The 22,800-nt window shown below is 40.1% G+C and overlaps 1 protein-coding gene across 1 annotated transcript; it reads right to left on the reverse strand.

The window, feature by feature from the left end:
• Positions 1-744: 744 nt before the first annotated feature.
• On the reverse strand, positions 745-4,732 carry LOC110000265 (chymotrypsin-like protease CTRL-1). Its single transcript, XM_029281548.2, has 6 exons — positions 4,596-4,732; positions 4,349-4,369; positions 4,036-4,177; positions 2,917-3,176; positions 2,148-2,281; positions 745-1,486 (listed from the first exon to the last, which is right to left on the reverse strand). Exons 1-6 carry the CDS (start codon positions 4,687-4,689, stop codon positions 1,109-1,111), a joined length of 1,029 nt encoding a protein of 342 aa, XP_029137381.2. The 5' UTR covers positions 4,690-4,732; the 3' UTR covers positions 745-1,108.
• Between the last annotated feature and the right edge of the window lie 18,068 nt (positions 4,733-22,800).

The following is a 22,800-nucleotide window of genomic DNA, read 5'->3' on the forward strand; positions in this document are numbered from 1 at the left end:
TTTGGAGGTTTTCCAGGCATGCCCATCTAGTAGGGGCCCCCAGGATAGACCCCGAGTTCGCTGGGGGGATTGTGATTATGTCTGGCCTGGGAACGCCTCGGAATCCCCCAGGAGGGGCTGGAAAACATTGCTGGGGAGAAGGATGTCTGGGTTGACTTACTGCGCCTGCTGCAACCGCGACCTGACATTGGAAAGTGGAAGAAGATTGACGGATGGAAATATGAGTTGTGTAAGTCAGTAAAGTCAGTATGGTGTATGTGGGTATAGATGCTGTGAAATGTACAAGGTAAGAAGGTTAACAAAGTGGAGCAGAGAGAGAGTCTGTGTGATACTGCAGGAGCTTAAGCAGGGTTCCCTCTACGAGATAACCAATCAGATTTTTGTCCCAGATTCCAGTTTCCATCAATTCTGAGCAAAGTCACGATTTTTTGATGGAACAAAACATTACCTTGCTAGATAGAAACAACATAGGAGGCAGGCATTCTTTAGGCAGGTGAAACAACACAGCATGAAACTGATAGACTGATCTATATTTATCAGTTTTAGTATGAACTAGCCTTTACGATAAAGCATTGATCTTGCAGTGAGTGTCTGCTTCTGGTTGCGATGATCGGCCAACTTTGAATGTTGTGTTTATAAGCGGCAAAGAACAATGCTACTGACTCCACCCCTTCTAAAATGTATGCAGACTTACTCAAGTGTGTCCCCTCCCCCTCCCCATGATTGTAAAAAACAAAAAAACACTTTTAGATTTAGATTTTAATTTATTAGGTGTCCACACATACATGTAAAATAAAAGTCGTGCCATGGCTGATGAATGTGTAAATCATTGCGGTATATGTTATCCACAACATCATAAAGAAAGTATTTAGAATTTTTACTGCCTGCTGTCCCCAAAAGTCAACATCTATATTGTATGTTATCGTTATATTAATATCTTGTAGTCAACTTCCCTTCACCGAAGAATAAAACATTTTAATCAACGTGTATGATATGGCAAATGAATAATCCCAGTGATTGAGAGTGTCATTTTATTTCCCTAATTTCTACATAAAAAGAAGAAGGGACTTTATAAAACCCTGTGAATGAGACACGCTGAATGCTCATTTTACCAAGTACCATAGAGCGAAAGAAAAAGAACGGAGAGTAAGACAAAGGGGGAAGAGTGCATCATGTTTACACCACCAAATAAACTGTCATCCATGCAACCAAATGCTGTTGGATATGGACACATGGGGGGGTTGGTTGGACGGGGTTTCATTGTTTTACACCTAAATTGAGTGTCTGGGTCATATTCTTTTGGGCCCAAGGGAATAAAGCCTGGTTTGCTCATGCCAGTGACATCCCTGATCCATTGTTCATACAAGGACACGTCAGTGTAAGTTCTGACATGTCCAGCCGGGGGGCATCTTCCATCGTATTGGTTGATCCCGATCTGGGTCCAGGAATTATTTTGATAGGCCATCAGTGCCCCACCTACATTTGTCTGAGGAAAGAAATGAATGATAAAACAAAGCAATAACATAAATGAGAAATAGCCATTCTTCTGAGAAACATTTGTAACTGTTTAAGTCTGAGTGAATACCAACCTCACTGGATTAACTAGCATAAGGTAAGATAATGCTAACAGAGCAGGCTAATTCTGGTCAGGTACGCTTTTGCTAACATAATTGTATTAATGGATAACCCTAAGCTAATGATGAGATAACTGGATAAAAAAAAGTGATATGTTGAACTTAATGAAACTGGAACAAGGTGAGTAAATGCTTACACAACTTAAGTACACTAGAATAAAGTAAGATAATGCTAACATCACTGGACTAAATTAATGTTTAAAAAGTTGGCTAATTCTAGCGTCAGTTAAGCTACTGATAAAATAACTGTATTAAAATAAAGTAAGATAAAATGATGCCAACAGTGTTTTATTGAACTAGAATAAGGCAAGTTTAAGATAATTTATTCAGATTAAATTTGGGTAAGAGATGCTAATGCTAACCTAAATGCATACAAGTAAATACAAGGATGCTAACGTAACAGAATCCAGAAACCTCAGACAAGCTGTTAAAACAAAATAAAACTAGAGTATAGTAAGCTAATGCTAAGGTAAACAAGGCATTGCACCAAAATACACAAAAAGTTGTAGTTACCATACAATCTGTGGGTGTTCCCTCCTTGACTCCGCGTCCAGCACAGATCACACTTGGTCCGATTTCAGGACGGTTGCATTTACACTCATTGCGTCCAACAATTGGTACCTCCATCCTGGCTGCAGAAGTTGTACCTTATCAGAGACAATTTCATAGGCAAGGTTTATGTCCGGTTTCAAAAACATGATCAGGGAAAAAACGAGTTAGAATTCATGCAGTGTTATTCAGAAAGGTTACGCATTCCTATTCTATTATTAACTGACTAATGGCTGGCACAGACGCTCATATAAGCCTTGAACAGTGGTCCTCAACTTTCTAGGTTCAGGACCCACCACCAAAAATTGCCACCCAAATTTCTGATATCTTTTAACCAAGCAGTTTCATTTAATGACAAAAAGCTCAGTTTGGACCTCAGATGGATCAAAGACTTTTTTTAACAGAATCTTTTTTTTCTAGTCACACACTCGCGACCCACTGAAAATGGCTTCCCGACCTACTTTTGGGTCCCGTCCCACTAGTTGAGAACCACTGGCCTATAAGATAGCTGGTACTGGCTCCCAGTCCACATTGGTAAGGTTGGAATGTGGTGCTAGTTAGTCAATGTTCCACTTTGTAGATATTTACACATTAAAGGTAGAATCCTTATTTATATATTTTAACTTCACTAAAGTCAGCAGCTTATCTGTAAGAGAGCTTTTATCTCGAATCTGATTAAGCAGTATCGTGGGTTACTATAATTAATGTCTCTTTATATACTCTGCGATCTTACCGCTAGCGACATAGCTCTTCATCCCGGAGAAGGAATTGCTGTTTTGTGCGACCAAGCAGACCGTAGATATGGAGTCTGTAATATTCACAGGGCTTGATAACTTCATAAGACATACACCCGGCTCGTTAATCAGTGATCCTTCATCATCATCATCATCATCATCACTGCATGTGATGTCTTCCACTGTCACCGATTGTTCGTAGAGCTGTGAAAATGAGTTGCGTCTTTGTCCAAGATGAACCCACGTGCCTTCTTCAGATCTTGATAAAAAGAAGTAGAGAAGTTATTTTCAACCCCTGCTATAAATGAGTGATTACACTATCCGAGTTAGTGTAAAAAACAACAACCCCAAAACATTCATTTGAATACCAATGTATATAACAGACTGTTTCTGAGGATGAATTGATGAATCCATTAATTGTGGCAGCACCATTTACATTACACATTAAAGTGTGTTGTAATATTTACATTCTATGGTTGTCCCTAAAAAAAAATGATGACGTAAATCACGAGTCGCAGTGGGTGCATTTTTCTCCATTGATGGGCAATTTCTCATAGATGGCTGGGATAGTTTGATAGCTTGATGCTAACTCATAATGGTAATTGCCGTTAACAGGGTGAAAGAATAAGCATAACTTTGAAAAATCCCCATCTTGTGTTTAGGGGGCGTGTCACTGACTTGGTCCTTAAAACCGAGGAAGTCACGTACATAACTATGGGATGAAAATCAAACTAAAAATGCATTTAATTTATTTGTTTTTGAGGCGGCATTTTCCTTCTAATCACAGTAATGACTTGGAAAATTAGCCAATCAGTGGTGGTCTCGGCCATTGTGATCTAAAATCTAGGGTTCACCCAGTCTGAGACCGAGACAAGACCGAGAAAAAATGCTTTTGATTCTGAGACTAGACCAAGACCACCAAAAAGTGGTCTTCAGACCAAGACCGATCTTAAGACCAAGACCAATTTCCAGCACTACAAAACTACCTACCAGCATGAATACCAGCCCCTTTTCTGTTGAATTCCATTGTGTTCATGCCTTTAGACAATGGTGTGCATCTCCATTTTCCTTTCATGTCCCGCACATCAACAAGAAACAATACTCAAATAATCTCTTACCTTATGTTGCAGTCTTTACTTGTCAGCACCCACTGGTCGGTAATCAAAGACCCTGAACAGTTAGTGAGTGAACTTGGACTGGCAATGATCGCACGCCATGGCCAATTGTCTGATTTTGGATCTCCCATCCCTCTGCCACATCCTGAGGAGAAGAGCATGGAGCATATGCACCTTGGTGATTCTAACATTTAGTAAATGTTAAGGACTGGAGTTAAAAGATGAAGTTATGAACCATTCCTTGATGCTGCTCTATCATTAATATATCTGAGGGGAGGGAGAACAAATCAAAGAACTTTACGTTTTGGATGCTTACCCAGCTGTTGTGAATGACTCCCTGAAATTGGGAACACAGATAGAAATACGTTAAACAGAGCGGGTCAGGGTGAGGCGGATGATGACCGAGCACATGCAATTCCATAGAGAGCCATGAGAAGACAGAAATCTCAAATTCAAAAATACTTTATCCAAACCTGATGTATTCATCAACCTGTTAAACTCCTCTTTAAACATGTTACCGCAGCACAAAGTAACTTTTAAAAACATCAAACTGTTAATCTTACCTTTGGGAGAGAGAATGAGCATCACCGTTGCACCACAGAGAAACTTGACCAGAGCCATTTTTTCCATCTGTGCCGCCTTCCCCTTTTTCCTCATCTTTAAATATCTTTCACAAAAAAACACTCAGCTCCACCCAGGGTGTCACCTTATGTAATCCAACATCATTCATTCATTCCCCAGAAAACCGCTTGATAACAATCGAACAGTAAGTGCTGGATCAGGCCATGAAAGAAAAGGCAAGTTCAACATGTTTGTCATGATACCTGTGTGGCTGAGGCTTTTGTGTACGATGGGCTTATTATGTTCAGGTATGGACAAAGGAGAATGCATTACCTTAATGTGTAAAAGGTTGAAGTCCCAACAATAAGGACCTCAGTCATCGGCTGGAAGCAGATAAAGTAATGTTTGTGGCCTCGTTCTGTCATGTGATTTGATATAATGAAGAAATTTGACTTTTATTTTCATTGAACTTCCTTCAGTGACAAACTCCTGGAAGGGGAATATTTCATGTTATTTTATGTAATTTTACCTGTAAATGTTTGCCTTTATTGGATAGGACAGCTGAAGAGAGACTGTAGACACTGGGAGGAGTGAGTGGGGGATGACAAGTAGCATAGGGCCGAGGTCGGGGTCGAACCATAGTGTAAATATTAATGGACGAAGCCTGAGTCACGTCAGCCATCTGTTCCTGCAGGGGGCTCCTGAGTCTCATCGGCAGCAGCCGCCATGCTGGAAATCCTGTCTCGGCCTAACTTTCAGTAAACCAAACGACAGGCTGAGAGCTGGAGCTGAGGCGGGTTTTAAGCCTCTTGACGAACCGTTACATCTTGCCCACCTGTCAATCACGTCAGCTACACACCTAACTATGAATAACACACATCGTTCAGAAAACGTGACTCAAATCAAGGCACTCATGTTGTGATTTATCGATAACTATATCTTTTAACCCTCTTATCGACATAAATCCTATTTGTCAGATTGGCATGTTTGCTAACCAACACACAAAAACTGTGAATTTGTGTCCATACACAAAAATGTTTTCCTGAGACATGGCTTTAATGTTACACAAAGACACCTACGACGAGGCCCATAAATCATGTGTTGTTTTCATGTCCTTCCCCACATCAAACCGGTTAGTCATGATTTATTAGTCTCAACAGACGTGCTTGGAGAGCTTGGCATTGTCTGGCAAATAATAAAACCCACAGAGGCTTTGTCCTGCCATCACACAACAACCATGTGATGCACAAACCAAACTTTATTTTGAAAACCCCCGTACTGTAGAAGTCACGGCCTAAATGTAACTGAACATTTGTTTAGAATATAAATCCAGGCACCAACACCACCAACTATGGTGGTGTTGGCTGACAAAAATCTCTGATTTCTAGTTTTTAGAAAGTCACCCACATTTTTTGTGAGAACATATTTTCAAAACTCTAAATTGGGACACTTGATCTATCCACATGTTTCAATCCACAGATCGTTGACCTGCGTGAGGTTGCATATTAAACACGGTCCTTTGGTGTCCTTTGGTGCTGGTGCACACATGAAACCAGTTGATCATGTTTGTTTTTCCCCACAAAAGGAGAGACTAAATGGGCCTGGCCTTGTCTGGCAAACACAATAACTACAAAGTCTTTGTCCTGCTGCCAAAAGACAGAAACCACTTTTTCACTTTTTTGCCTTTGGTTCAGGGGTGGAGCAGCGTCTTTAAAACAAAATAGAATACTGACTTACAGAAAAGCAAGAAACCTGAAAATAGGAATACCGGGTACCTCCAGCCCAAACTAAAACAACAAAACCCATCAATCTAAACATGCATGGTGGTAACAATATCTAACTGAGTGTGCAGAGAGTGTGCAGAAAGCAGAGGGAGACCAGGCTACACATAACACATGGTTCGAATAAATTGGAATCAAATATTAAATATTCTAACTGAAATGAGTTGATGCCATTTTCTAAGTTCAAATTTGACTTGAGAACATAACATCTCCATTGTGTCTGATTGACAGTGAGTGAGGAAGAATGAAACAAATGTGAACCACTCAAATTACAACCCAGCGAAGTTGTTGTCAAGAACCGAACGTATCAGTGTTTCCCACACATAGACGATACCTATGTTTAAGGCCGCCTGAGTATATTTCCAACCTGTTTTTCTTCATTTTTTTCTTTCTTAATAAAAATTCCCACATACACCAGAGTGAGCGGGGCAGAGGAAAAAGCGCGAGGACCTCACTGTGCACACCTTGGCGCCGCGGATCCATGCAACATAACAAAACTCCCGTTTCTTTAAATGAATGCACCGATCGAGGTGCCGTGCTCATATCAAAAGCTGAAGCTTCTTATTTGAATAATGTTGATGTACAGCTGCTTGCTGCTGATTCTGTTCTGTACGCTTATCAATAACAGAATATCAAGTGGAACGAGAGGGGTACTCCTGGAGGGAAAAAAACACATTTAATATAAATACAAACCTAATATTAAAATATATTGCGTCATTCTGTGGGAAACACTGCATACATGCACAGAAATAAAGATAAAATGAGGCAATAGGTAACATGCTCTACACCTCCACGTTTAAAAAAAAAACACTTAGATTTGACATTTGATTCTCCCCTTTGTGTTTCATTCTTGAGACATCAGATGTACTCTGAAGCTCTTTGACACTTCATGCCATAAAGAAGAATTCTGTAATCATAACATGTGAACACGAAGGCATGAACTTGTTTTGTCTTTTCACCCAGCAGTGACAATCACCAGCTTACAGATCCACCCATCTCTGCTGCGTCCAACTGTGTACAACAGTGAGCTGAAAACTTTCCTACAGATATTTGCGTCTCCTCTGATGTCACACCCAGGATTGTCGCACATTTGTACACAGCATGCAAACAAAGCCACAAAAAAACAACACGACTGCACCACACTTTAATGTTTATTCAGCATGTCTGTTTTTATAATTGCACTTTAACACAACTAACCAGTTAGCCCACCCAAATGGTAACAATGGAAAAAAATGTATCCAAACTGTGTAAAGCTGCAGGTAATGCATGGGTTTCATCTGCACTCTTCTATAAATACAGCTTAAAAATCCACTGCTGGAATCTGACCTTACAAGAATCAGGGTGTTGCAAAGATATCAGATGTGCTTTCATGCCCTTGCATGCATCAAACTGGTTAATCATGATTCCCCACCCCCACATCCACCCTCATCCCCACACCCTCACATGGTTTCTTAGGTTTTGAAAGTCAATCATGTGAGAGTTCTGAGAGCCTTTGGACACAGTTCCCACAGAATCAAAATTAAAGGACAATTAAAACCAAGACCACCAAATCTCCATATGAGTACAAATAAAGTAACCAAACCCAATGTTTGTCCAAGCAGTGGTCAAAGGACAACTTTCAGACACACCTGGTCTGCAATTGCAAGAACATTGATGCACATTTCTGAACTACAAAAACAAACAAAGCCCTGTTAATATAAAGATATAGTGCTTTTCTGTAGTCATTGTCAATGTGTCAGATTTTTGTTTTAAGTTGTACAAAGATCCTCAGATTCATTATCTGTTGATTTCGTCCTGTATATACTAACCCTACCCACAAAGACCATCCTGTGTACAGTTCAATATCTCTCACTATGAGTCTTTGTTAACCTCTGTATCTGACACCAACCCAGCATCAACATCCAAAAAGCATCAAAAACAACTCAATGGGAATAATCATTAATCTTGCTGGTGGTGATGATCTCTTTTGCGTTTTTTGTAAGCTTTGAAGAGGCATCGGCATAATTTTCGGTGTGTTTCATAACCAGCTGAAAACTCCTCACAGGGGCAATAAATAAATCAGAATCATCTCGATAATGATGAGAATGGTCCCTCTTTCTGTTCTTGTACAATGTAACTTGGGTTGAATGGGTCTGATCTGAAGGGAAACGTCTCATGTTACCTGCTTTAGCTCTGTATACAGAGTAAAGGTATAACAATGGAGACAAAAAGATTAAAGAGGGCATTGACAGTGCATGAGACAATGAAACTAGTTCAGTCAGGTTTGTCAATAAAAAAAACCCACTTTATTTGCAGTTATTTATCTTTGGTGGTATAGCTCTGTTAGTGGATCTCCCTGTCCTTCTAAGTGCGTATATGTAGAAAACATTAGACAGGAACAGAACACATTCCTGCCCTTCCCATGCATATAATTTTAAGGCAGGTAGAGAAGCTGCAAAAAAACCCCTTAACAGTACAGGTATCAGTGACAACTTTATGACATTGATTGAGTCAAACGAAGCCTAAAAGGAAGAGCTGGGGTGGAGGAGGGAGCAGCAAAGAGTAGGAAGTCTAGAGAAGCTTAAAGGAGAAGGCATTAGTGAGATTAGCCAATAGGATGTTTTGAATTTATCGGCCCGTCGATAAATCAGCCGATATTATCTTATCAAGTTACTATCAGTATTGGCTTATTCTATCCCAAATATACGCCGGTATTACTAGATTTATTCACCAGTCAAAAAGCTTTTTATTTAAGTATAGTTGTTACACTAGCAGTTCTCTTTCACCAGAAGAGGCCGCTGTATGGATTACAACAGGTATCGTCACTCCCCAGAGTGTCAAGTGGTGATGCACGCACATGCTCAGTTATGTTCCTGTTGAGTGACCAGCTTGTCTTTATTTTAAATCTTTACCACAAGTGTTTGATAACGTCTGCATTCGAGGGATCGACGCAATGAATTTGTTCAAACCGGTTGAACTTACATCAAAGAAAGAAATCGGCCAATATATCTGTATCAGATTTTTTTCTCTCTCCATTATCGATAACTGTATCGGCCCTAAAAATACATCGGTCGGGCCCTAGTTTTGAAGCTAATCAGCTGACCATCAGCTAATAAGAGCTAGCATGAGATCAGCAGTGTAAAAACACTACCATGACGCTAACGCTCAATGTGCGGCAAATTCACAAAATATTCCAATTCTTTCATAACCTTAACCTTTGTTATATTATCTTGTTATTAAGACCCAACGTTAATCCACCATGAGCACTAAGCAACATTAGGTAAAGTTACAGTGGGAAGGAAAAACTTCCTTCAAGAGGCAGAAACCTCGAGCAGAACCAGATTCATGTTGAACAGACTCCTGATGACACTGTGTCGGGCTCGGAAAGTAGGCTAGAGGGAGAGGATGGTTCAAGTGAGCAAAAGTCGAGGTATGTAAATTTGAAGGGAACAAGATTGACAGGTAGAGGCTGCGGTTGGTGATGAAAGCTTGCCAGGGAGCAGACGAGCTGGTTGTAATGATACAGATTAAGTGATGTAATCACCGGAACCTCTCCCATCCCTCTCAATCAGATGGACTGGGAGAGACTATTGATTAGAGGTGAGCCATGAATTGGCCAGGTCTCCTCTGTGTGTGTGTGTGTGTGTGTGTGTGTGTGAGAGAGAGAGAGTTTTTGGCAGAGTGAAGTGGACAGAGTGTGTATAATTTCATTCACAAACTGGATGCTTTCTCATAATTCACATTACCATCGGGTCATTTCTGTCTCACGTCCGAGTGACAGAAACAAAGGTCAGTTACATCCATTCAAAGACTCACAGTTTCATAATAAAAGCAGCTGGATGTGGACCGGTGACGCAGGTCCTTCTCTCCTGAATAAACATGTAGAGTCATCCTGCGGGGTCTAATAGCCAATCTAACTCAAGGATTATAATCACAAGGCTGAATTCTCTGATGAACACTGCTTGGAAGAATCAAGTCTTGTTCAATATTACAGTACTAATTGTCAACAATTACCATGCCCGTCAAAAAATTGGCAAAGTTTGAGAATCTCATGTAAAGGAATGATAAACATGTTGTGAATGCATCCTGTTTTCTGTCTTAATTAGGTAATCACAAGTACCATTGGTAATCATCCCTTCAAACTACATGTCATGAAATGATAACATTTTGTAGCCAACTTGTTCATAACAGGAGTTTTATTTTTGGTTCATCCATCCATCCATCCATCAATTTTCTTCCACTTATCCGAGGTCAGGTCGCAGTGGCAGCAGGCGCAGTAAGTCAACCCAGACATCCCACTCCCCAGCAACGTTTTCCATCTAGTAGGGATATATAATCGCTCCAGCAAACTCAGGGTCTGCCCCGGGGTCTCCTCCTAGTTGGGCGTGCCCGGAAAAGCTCCAAAGGGAGGCGTCCAAGAGGCATCCTAATCAAATACCCAAACCAACTTATTGGTTCCTTACCATGCAAAGGATTAGCGGCTCAGGAAACTCATTTCAGCGGCTTGTATCTGCGATCTTATTCTTTCGGTCACTACCACCAACTCATGACCATAGGTGAGTGTCGGAATGAAGATCGACCCGTAAATTGAAGGGCTTTGCCTTCAGGCTCATCTTTGCCACAACGGTCTGGCACAACGCCTGCATCACTGCTGATGCTGAACCAATCCGTCTGTCAATCTCACGGTCCATCCTACCCTTACTGGTGAACATGACCCCGAGATACTGAAACTCCTTCACTTGGGGCAAAAACTCACTCGCATGTTTGGTTCATTTGACACTAACGCTAAGGGAATTCAGACTGTTCCAAATCATCTGTATCTTTGTTTTGTTTCTTTCCAAAATGCTACAATGGCCTTAAAACCCACACAGTATTAGATAAATCTTTTTAATTGGCTCGACTGGAATCAGATCAGATGGAAATGTGTCTGAACTGGAGGGCCACTAGATGCATCTGCCAAACGATATAAAACATGATGTCACAGATTTGTCTGGTTCCAATGCTAATTCTACAGGGACAAAGAGATCAAGCCAGGCATTATAATTGGTTGCCACTTTTCCACCTGAGTAAAAAAAAATCCCTTAAACCTTTTGGCAAAACATCTACAACGCCATCGTCATCAGAGCTCAGGATGGAACCAAGATTTTAACACACTTTTCCTCGGTCTTGAGACTTATTTTCTTAGACATCAGCCTCCGGTGCTGATGAATCACATCTAAAGCAAATTTCCATATTTTTCTGCCTCTACCTTCACTCAGTACAGACTCGTCCTGATTGAGTCATTTTTCAAATGCAAATGTTGTCTTTGCTGCTTAGTAAATGTGGAAATGATACATGATTTTCTGCAGTTGGAACTTGATTTGAGAAACTGCAAAACTTTTGTTGCCATTTGCAGGTTCAACTTGTAGATGTCAGCAATACACAATTCAACAGAGGTGTAAAGAGTACTAATATATTCTACTCAAGTAAAAGTACTGTTACTTTGATAAAATTTTACTTAAGTACAAGTAAAAGAACCACTTTAAAAATGTACTCAAGTAAAAGTAAAAAGTAACTCGTTTAAAATGTACTTTAAGTAAAAGTTACATAGTTACTTTTTTTAACAACGCGTCTCTTGTGTGTCGTAAAAAAAAGGATGAGAGGATATTAATTTCAAAGTTTTTTTAATTAAAGGCCAATCTTTACAAAGATTTATCTTTTCAGATAAACATTTCCTTTTCTACCCCATTGACAAAAACAAAATATACATAATGATGAATAAATAATCAAGGATTATATGTTCAAGTAATCAGCTGTTTTATAAAGGGAAATGTTTAAAGGCTTTATATGCGATTTTTTTGATCCAGCAGATGTCGCCCTTGAGCACCAGCATGAAACCAAAACAACTTGCGCTGCATTGTTGTGTTAGCATGCTAATGCTAGCGATCTTTATTATGCCCGTATCTTCACACTGCATGTAAATTTACCTGAAATGAGCGTGATCTAGAAACACAGTTAAGCAGTGAGTACAGTATGTTGTTCTTCTTTTCTCTAGTCCCTCAATTAAACAACTTTTATACGTGAGGGGATGAGCCGGCCGGCCGTCCCGGCGATGTAAACAAAGTGAAGATAGGACTCTGAAAACTCTGAAAACATCACAGACAGTGGGACTCGGATGTTACACCCATTATAGACAGTCATGACTCAGAGTTATTTTCAGAGGAGATACTTGATTTCATAAACAGTGTAAAGAGTAGTGTTTTAGTGTTTTTAGTTTTATTATTCTGAGGCTGGTTAGTCTCAAAGACAGCCTCAAAGGCTGACTTAGCTGCAACTAAACCTGAGATGTTTTAAAATGAGCCTTTATGAGATTAAATATTAGATGTTTTAGTCACTGTTTGTTTACCTATTAGCAGGCTACTGAAGCTTCTAAGTATTTATTTTCACACATCTGAGATGTGTTAAGTTGCAGCAGCTTATAACACCTAACTTCCTCATAGGTTTGCTTCAAAATAAAAGCACATCAGAGAGATGGCAATTAGGGACTTTTATTGTGAAAAACTTTCCGGAACTAAATGTGTTTATCGCTCGGAGCTGCAGCGGCGATTGTAGTCGCGAATGCTGCAGTGAGAAAAAGCATCCTCAGCCACTTCTTTGTCCAAGATTAAGAACCACAGCCAACTTATTTTAATCATCTTAGACTTAAGACAACGAGACATCAGTTTATAAACACCTTCAGCAGGTACACTCACTGTAGAGGAGGAGCTTATCTGTATTGCACTAACTGAAGTGGCACCGAGCCAAGAAAAGAGTCTCTGTCTCTCTCTCTCTGTCTCTGTCTCTGTCTCTGTCTCTGTCTCTGTCTCTCTCTCTCTCTCTCTCTCTCTGTCTCTCTGTCTCTCTCTCTCTGTCTTTGTCTCTCTGTCTCTCTCTCTCTCTCTCTCTCTCTCTCTCTGTCTTTGTCTCTCTCTCTCTCTGTCTCTCTCTGTCTCTCTCTCTGTCTCTCTCTCTCTCTGTTTCTGTCTTTGTCTCTCTCTCTCCCTCTCTCTCTGTCTTTGTCTCTCTCTCTCTCTGTCTCTCTCTGTCTCTCTCTCTGTCTCTCTCTCTGTCTCTCTCTCTCTCTGTTTCTGTCTTTGTCTCTCTCTCTCCCTCTCTCTCTGTCTTTGTCTCTCTCTCTCTCTCTCTCTCTCTCTCTCTCTCTGTCTCTCGTCGCTCCGGTGCGATGAAGGAAAATCATTCATAGCAGGCCTATTTTTTTTCCCTCAGTAACGGATGTGATTTAAAATGTAGCGAATTACAACACTTAACAGAAAACCTACTGAAGTAAAAGTAGTAAGTACAGCAAAAAACTACTCAATTACAGTAACGCGAGTAAATGTAATTCGTTACTTTACACCTCTGCAATTCAACTGGTCCAATGGCAGACGCAATCGTTTTCTACCATTTCCAATGGAGATGACTATTGTGTTGCGCCAAATACCCACCTACGAATAACCAAGATTTACTACAATCCTTTGGTAGAATATGCCTTACTATGGGCCCCAAATGTGGAACAGTTTTACGAGCAAAAGGGGCTTGGATACTTTTTTAAATGGGTTGTATTTTAACCTTTTTATAGCCTGGTGAGTACCATTGCGATTAGAGATCTCAAGGGGGAAGAAGCCAAAAATAGCACCAACACACAGTTTCAACAACAAATGTAAACTCATACATTACAACAAACCTTCCCTAAACGAGCTTATCCCAAGTGCTTTACAATATGAACCCCAAATCCTTTTAATAGGACCCCATTGTAAACTTACATTTTCTTATATGTCATCTGGTATTGTGAAGAACATCAACCAGCAGATGGGAGTAGAGAGATACTGCAGAAATTAAAGGGCTTGGAGACAGAAGTGGAAAGAAAAAGTCAAAAATCCAATGAGTCATAGCAGGAAAATAACAAACATGTCATAATTGATTATTATGAAAACAACATTCAGCATCAAGGTGTGCCAGCTAAAGGACCTGGATCTAAAGTGGAATAGCAAGCATACATACAGGTGTCTTTATCAGCCTATAGACATCTATGATTGCCTGACAAATGATTCTGCTGACTCATCTTTTATCTTCTGTTGCCAAGAAGCCAATTCTCAGTTCTGGAATGTCTTCCAATGACTTACACCTGAACACAGTCTTGTGCTATTATTGATGTCGTATCCTCGATAGGGCTGGGAATCTGTGGGTGTCTCACAATTCGATTTCGATATCAATCCTTGGGGTCATGATTTTGATTCAAAATGATTCTGGATTCATTCATGATTTAAAGTCTATTTTTGAATTAGTACATACTTCAGGATCTACTCCAGTCATCTGTGAGATTTGCTGAATTTATTCCTGCTCCATTTGCCTACTGAGTTAATGACCCAGCCTTAGCACTTCAGTGTTTCCCACATATAGACGGGCCGCCCAGGTATCGGCACGGCAAAACCAAGAGAGCTGTATCACATCCGCTCCAGAGAGAGAGCGAGAGAAAAGGTCCACTGTCTGTACACCCCTCTTGCTGATATCAAAACTGAAGCTTCTCATGGCTTTGTTTAAAAAAAGTTAATATACAGCTGCTTGCTGCTGATCCTATGAATAAGGGAATATTGAGTGGAACTTTTCAAAACTCGAACTATACTCCTGGTGTTTGTGTCTGTGCGCATGCGTGGATAAATTGAGCAGATTAAAGTTGTTTGTTGCAAAAACTGAATTAATTTAGAGGGGGAAATACATTTGATATAAATACAGCCCTAATATTAAAATATACCCTAGATAAGAGTAAGAAAAAAAAAGGATGTCAATCTTCTGCAGGGAGTGACTGATTGGTTAAAAAAATTGGATTTTTGGAAGTGATGGATCTATATAAAATTTCACAAGATAAGAATCTCTATTTTTTCATTGATTTTTTTTCTCCTACCTCTAATCCCTGATGCTGAATAATCTAAGTCCTTTCTTTAACTGCACTAGAACCTTACATTATTGAACATAATCTGTTCTTCTTCTTTCTCTTGATAGAGCTTGACAAAAATCACTCTCACTCCTATGACTTATCATGAACAATCATCTTCTTTCTTTCTAGCCCGACTGGTTATTGTATCAGAGATGCAAAGCTGCAGCTGTTTTTCTGTTGATCTCAGACTGTACATTTGTCCGGTCGATACATTGATGACATCTTTACACATGCAAACAGCCGCCATGCTGATAATCCTCAAGCTAACACTTGTAGTGAGAGTGTGATGTTGACTCTTGGGTGTGTGAATGAGGGAGAAACAGGTTGTGTGTGCTTTACTCTGCATCTGTTTTTGTTGGAATAAAATGTACGCAGTGAAGTGACATTCAGATCCTCCTGTGTGTGTGAGTTGAAGAGACAGCTGGAATGTTTCTACATTATAATATAAAATCCTCTGAACTAAAAATACAGGGTAGAGATTTCCTCTACATCCAGGGTAGGAGGCTGCCATCTACTGTAAATTATATCAATTCACATCTCAGAACATCAATTCTGGTTGTTTTGATGTCTATATTTCAGTTCACCAGGACCTCTTGTGGACATTTGAATAATCAGAGGCAGGAATACTTTTTTTTTTAGCAGAACATAACCAAGAGTGACTGCTATTCCTTAAATTTTATCTACCAAACTTTTATTTTTTAAATGTCCACGGTCATTCAAGACAATTTGGCAACTTGTTTTAAAGGCGACATATTATGAAAAATCCACTTCTTCAGTGTTTCTGAACATTTATTTGGGTAACCTGAGTGTCTCCCGACCCACAAAATGTGAAACAAACCCATCCAGTCCTTTGTTTGTGGTCTGCATAAGTCTTACAACACAGAGAAAAATGCTCTGTTTCAAATGTGCTCTCCTTGTGATGTCACAGTGGGACTCTGGTATAAAAAAAAAATCCCCTCCCCTCCCCCGATATCTCCCCCCATGGACTCCACCTCCAGCCTAGAACAAAACTTTTCCGCTGGTCCGCCATTCTTATTCTCGCGACAGAGGAGTGATGTCTACTGGGAAAACTCAGGGGGGCTCATTGCATTTAAAGAGACACACACACCAAAACGAAGCGTTCTGAGAGAGCTGGTTTATACAGGGTCACAAACCTCCTCTGGTGCTTGATTCATGTTATATTTTGACCAAAGCACAGCACAGATGTTTCATTTAGACCACAGGGGACTGTTTGAAAAGATGGAAAAGGGAGGATAATGTGTCCTCTTTAATGTGTAAAGGAGACCAAATGTTAACTGTAGTGGTGGGAGAGCACAAACGGTTCACAAATTCTTGGCTTTTGCTTTAGCAAAAACATCACACAGCTAACTGTGGCTAGATTAATTACCATTTCACCACATCATTAATTAAAGTTAGCAACAAATTGACCTTGGCAACTAGACGCTATGGATCTCAATCATCTTGAATGAGTGTACCAAAGACAGGGTACAGCACATTAGCCTCCTAGAATCCTAATATGAAGGTTGATGGTGAAGTAAAGCCAGCAGGTGGTTCGTCTCCTCTGACATTTTGGATGGGTCACATAATGTCTATAAAGACAATGTGCGATGACATTTAAGATGACGACATCCCCAAAGGAGCGAATGAGAATGGAGACAGGAGCACGATCGGTCAGATATGGGTGACAGCAGAGTTTTATAGAGTAGAATATATGAAGAGATTAGAGCTGGGAAAAATACAAGAGATACTAAGAGCATGTAAGGGAGCTTTGGCAGAGTTTCATGTGATTTCAAAATTCCAAATCACACACCGGTCTTTATTGAAAAATCTACAAATAATATAATTTATTTTGATATATCACCACTGTCTTCACTCAAGCGGAGCTCCAGGAGTACCTTCATGCAGTTGAGAAGCATTTAACAATAAAAGCGCTCGGGTGGTTGTGGTATTTTTTAGTAATAAACCTTACACTACTTGGTTAAAACCATTCGTTTCCCGTCGTTTTGCCAGGCCTGGAGAGCCGGGTCACCTTTTATCAAATTAACATCCACATTAAAGAACGATTAAAAACATTAACACAGATAATTAACGATGGAGGGATGTGTGCCCAGCTCTGGTTTGTACCCACTCCAAAAAAAAAAATATATTACTGGCCCAAGTTTCAAAAGCTTGTTGGAGGGTTTCGCATGGGCTGATACATTTTTAATGTAACATGACACATATTCAAGGGCGCTCTTTGCAAAAAACATGTGCTAGTCAGGAAGGCATTTTCATGTCAATACCTGACATGGCAGACATGAATTCTACCATCCGCTTTGTCAGCAACAATTAAAGCAGTGAAATGAGTCATGCAGAATCCTATATAATCAATGTCCTTTAAATGCAACACTTGGAACAGCTAATCAATCCAGTCTCTCTGAGTGCATGTGTGTCTTCAACAGCATCCGTTATGTGTCATGTTGCCTGCCTGATGATCTCTTTTTTCCACCCGGCCTAGAACAAGAAAGCAAAACATGGGAGATATTTTTGGGATCGATTTGTTTTGGCCCTTTTGTGGGCGAAAAAAGCAATCAGATTAGCTAGCTAATGAGCTATTTCACGCTGATTAGAAGAAACAAACAGGGGACCTTTAGCCTCAACATCAGCTGTGCTTGTTGCTGAGGAAGATGTTTGCATAAATAGAGCAATGATGGAAGCCATATTGACTTTGTAACCTGTGCAGCTATACAAGTATTTACAAGGAGCACATGATGATATATCGCCATATTGATTTTTTGAGCTCGGCCCTAATGAGCGCTAACATGTGCATTGTGTTGTGGAAGTGGATGACGTGTGTGTGGAGAAGGGTGTTAACAGGAAAATGTTTGTGACCAGAGGGGCTGTGCAAGTGTTTTTTCTGTGTTCTCCAGCAGGGATGACCCATGTGGTGACCAGAAACACACTGACACAGAACTTATACCGTCTTTTCTTTTTCAGGCCAATTATAACAGTTTTAACATCTTTTTTTCGGGGCTGCTTTCTCGCGCCTTCTCTTCCCCTCTCTCCCGCTGTTTTCTCAGACTTGGATGTGAACTTCCTGTTCGGCTATTTTATAGCTATTTATTTTATATATATATATATAGTTGAACAGGAACAGACACAATCTCAGGCAAAGCAAATAAAATGGGATGAACTTCATATACAGATAAGACAATGAAATGGCTCTTTCATTTTCAGAGGCTAACATTAGCCACTTAGCATCTTAGCATCCTAACACCTGTCCCTGTTCTAGCTTTGGTTTGGTTCAAGTATTCGGTCATTTTCCATGCAGTGCAGCCGTTCATTCATCCCTTCCCTCCTCTGCTGTCATCTCTTCAGGATGTCACGCTGTCGAGTTTATTTGCGTCTCCTGCATTCTTTTCTGATTTTGACGAGGGGTGACAATGCGTGCGCGCCCGCTCTGTGGGAGAGCGATGAGGAAGCGGAGACAACTCGATGATGTCAAACGGTCTTTAGAAACGTCTTCCCTCCAGTTCCTCTTGTGGGATTCTGCGTGCAGCACATCTCGTGAATGCAAACGTATTTCTGTCTCCATGGGACTCTTTGTTCACAGCCCGCCTCGTCGACTTATTTTTGTTATTTTTTTCTTGTGTTTTATTTCTAACTCCCCTTCCTGAAAGACTCCATGTTTTTTTGTCGATCATTTCAGGGTGATATTAAGGCCGTGTGTTTAACTGCATATTTCATGAGGTGCGTTTTTTGCAGTTTTTCCCTGATTGGTGTTTGTTGGTTGAAATGTTTTTGGTCCAAATCCACTATTCAATCCATCTCTCTGCATAAATCAGGTGTTGGGTCCCTGGTGGTCCTAATCTCTTCTTTAAATATCACACACACACACACACACATTACCTGCCTGTCAGAAAAATACACAAAACACTGGGATAATTATATTCTCACCAACAGAAACACACACTAAGTCCCTCATTATGCAAACAAATGACACAAACACACACACGCTCACACACACACACACACACCTGTGCAGCAGAGAAAATGCAAAATGGAGATAACACTCCCCCAGAAAAACATTATGCAAAACATATTCATGCACACACACCCATACATACATACACTAATACACTCACACACACACATGCGCTTTGCCTGGCAGGTTCACTCCTGACCTCCGTAGCCCACCTGAGAGGGTGGTACTGTACACCGCTGTTTTGCAGTTGAGTGGACGTGTGTTTGTGTATGTGTTGTATCTGGTTGTGGTTTTTGACCCGTCACCTTCTTATCTCTCAATAATCCACAGCGGCCACAGTGTGCAGTCCTGAGTGTGTGCAGTCCTGAGTGTGTGCATGCTTGTGTGTACGGTAGGAAAGCACTCGGAGGCGTTAATGGGTCGGTCACTTCTCTGAGTTTGTGTGGGAGGTCTCTCTGGTGTGTCTCTGCATGTGATTTCAGAAATAGCACATTTAAAGTCAAACAAAGACAGAAGGGAGTGTACAGCTGCTGTCTGACATTTTCAAGTCTGGACTTCAAGTTCTGTTTTATCTGTAAGTAGTCAAGACCACACTAACCGAGACCGAGACATACCTGAGACTAGAGTGCTCCGGGACCGAGACAAGACCAAGACCAAGGCAGGGCGAGGCGGTGACAAGACCATAAATATGAATGAAAAATCATCAACTTGTGCAGCAAGCGCTTCTATTACTTGTAATGACTCACTCTTTCTTAAAACAGACTTACGATTTAAAACAGAATCAGGTTTATTGCTTTAGCGCATGTGTTGGGTGGGGGTTGTTGCTGCTGTATAAATCTAACGATGAAATCGCGAAACAGACTGTGGATTATTATACGGTTTAATCGGCCGAGGTCAGACAGTTACAACAGAACACAAATTGTTAACAATCATGAACTAACAAAGTACTGGCAAAGTTTCTATGTTAACAGACTTGCTCATATTCTGTTAGAAGGTACATCCTGCAAATTATTGGCTACTTTGGTACATCTCTATAAGGCAAGAAAGAAGACATCAGCTTGACTCATAAATGTCAGACGTATACATTTCATTCTGAGCAAACCTTTGCTTACAACAGACAGTTGGCTCCAAACCAAATATAACTCTGCTGCTATGAGATGTTTTACATAGATATGGTTACAGCTTCAACCTAAGAGAAGAGTTATTTAGATGGTAGACAGATTTACATGGTTCATTCACAAAGTTACCAAAATGTATGAATATATGAAAATTCATACTAACAGCATGGGGCCAGATGCAAACACACATTCACACCAACCAAAAGTCTTGAATCTCTCGTAAAGTGAAAACAAAAACAAACATGAAGTAGTAAACTGACAGCTGGCAAATCACTCAAATGGTGAGTGAGAAGAAGTCACAGTGAATGAGCGTGGGGCAAAGTGAACAGGTTTGTTAGCGTGTGCACAGAGCAGGAGATTGGCTGTCAAATTTTTATTTTGGCTTTCATAGATGTCACCCATCTGTTACACAGCAATGCCAGGTGGGGTGAAGTGAGTGGCACGAGTACCGGGAGAGTGTGTATTCAAATGTTTCTCTGAGCTTTTGTTTGATTTGTGTTGTTGCCTCTGTAGGTTAAAAATTGGGGAAATCAGAGGCAGTAATGAGAGAACACTTGGTAGAGTAGCTCATTTAATTCCACTTTTGTTTTTTCCCCAAACAATAATGACGTTTTTAGGAGGCGATTACTGGAACAAACACTGAAAAAAGAGATGCACACTCATTTTGGTTGAAACTTTATATCTCCAAAACTTTCTGTCCCTGATTATCTTGGTGTATGATGCAGGTGAGCATCATTAAGAAGTATGAATCTCAGTTAAAATAAACAAAATATCAGTTAAGAAACATTTTCAACACTTATTAACACATATCTTGTACATGCAGAAATACTGTAATCAGCCTCGGGCAGTAGATAGTTAAGTGCTTGTGATGTCACTGTCAGTGTCCTTATTCATCAGAAACAACTTAAGATAAATTGTGTTTTGTTCTATTACAAAATGTCATCTGTCCAGACCGCTGATTAATGGTCACATAGATTTTTAATTCGCTGACATTGGTCCTTCGAGATAAGGAGCCTGAGAGGGAGTTCAGCAATTAGCTAAAAAAAAAAAAAAAAATGCCATAGAAGATGATGTGCTGTCTAGCTCCGGCTAATTAAGTCAAGTTATTTCCTGACAGCTTTAAAAGTCGTAACATATGTCTTTGGGGCTGATGTTTGTTGTCCTAAACTCAGAGAGAGAAGTAAGAATTAAGCTCTCCAAGGTCTGGGCTGTCCCTGAACGCATCACACAGTGTAGAGAAATTGATTATTGATTGAAAACAGCCCGACAATTTGTGCTTTGCTGATTCATTTGATATGATTCTCCCCATGGATTCACACATGACTGAGTCCCTCTTTTTGTTTTTTTTTCCGTGTAAGAGTGAAGAAAACTCTTGAGTGATAAAGCTTATCAGAATATTGGAAAACCAAGGGAATCCCACAAGGACCAGAACAGGGACCACTGCAGTACAGCAATGCTAGAATAGGTGATGAACAGAAACAACATCCAAAATATTATTTATAATGTAAGAGCCATTAACTCTCAAAGAGTAACTCCCTCTCTTGGCTGTGAATGAATTCAAATGGTCAGATTCTTAACAATAACTTGAAACCATATTTAACCTTACCTAAACCATATTGTGTTGCTTCATAGGGTTAATTTACAGCAGGCTTATATCAAACAAATATGGAGTTTTTCCTGCAAGAAGTGGGGAAATGTTTGATATTATATACAAAAACCTTTAAGCAAATATGGAACAACTTAAATTTGACCCAGCGCTTTTAGAAAAAATAATCAGACACAAGTAGCTTATAGTATAATAATAGTCAAAACACAAGTTCAGAAAAATGGAGACAAAAGCAAAGCATGAGAGCAAATCTACCAAATCCACTGCCACAGAGTAAATATTTAACAAATTAGTGTTGTTTATTCATGCCTGCATCATTGTCACATTCTGTCCATGGTCCTGCCAGAATATTGCTTAGTGCCAATGACAAAATGTGGCCTGATTGAATAATTGATTTATAGCTGTGGCATAAACAGCCAATCATATTTGGTCCATAACCAACCCTTGCAGAACTAATTGGTTTACATTTAGAACTGTGACTGTGCAAGGGCATTTCTCTTTCTTAGTCTGTTTTCCTCGTGTTCCAAAAGTCAATGAAGGAGAAAGAGAACAACAACCCACTTCCCTGATGAAATGAAAATAATTTAAACAAATGGGCTCACCTTGAAAGCGCTTTGTCATGGCTTGTGATCTGGAAACCGCCATGTGTGAGTCACTTATGTTGTGTCTGCAAGCATGCATGCTAAGTGTGTTTGTTTCTGTTTTCTGTGAGCATGTGTGTGTACCCAGCTGCTGCCACTCTGTTTCATTCTATTTTAATAAATTATCCTCAATCTTCCCCTTGACTCAGCCGTTCTACCACTTAC

This window comes from Labrus bergylta, chromosome 22 (genome assembly GCF_963930695.1).
Source record: "Labrus bergylta chromosome 22, fLabBer1.1, whole genome shotgun sequence".
NCBI lineage: Eukaryota > Metazoa > Chordata > Actinopteri > Labriformes > Labridae > Labrus > Labrus bergylta.

Coding starts and splice junctions, on each gene's coding strand:
- LOC110000265 (XM_029281548.2), bottom strand. CDS start 4,689: ATGAGGAAAAAGGGGAAGGCGGCACAGATGGAAAAAATGGCTCTGGTC. Junction 4,178..4,348: donor GAGTCATTCACAACAGCTGG/GTAAGCATCCAA, acceptor TCTTCTCCTCAG/GATGTGGCAGAGGGATGGGA. Junction 1,487..2,147: donor GAACACCCACAGATTGTATG/GTAACTACAACT, acceptor TTCTTTCCTCAG/ACAAATGTAGGTGGGGCACT.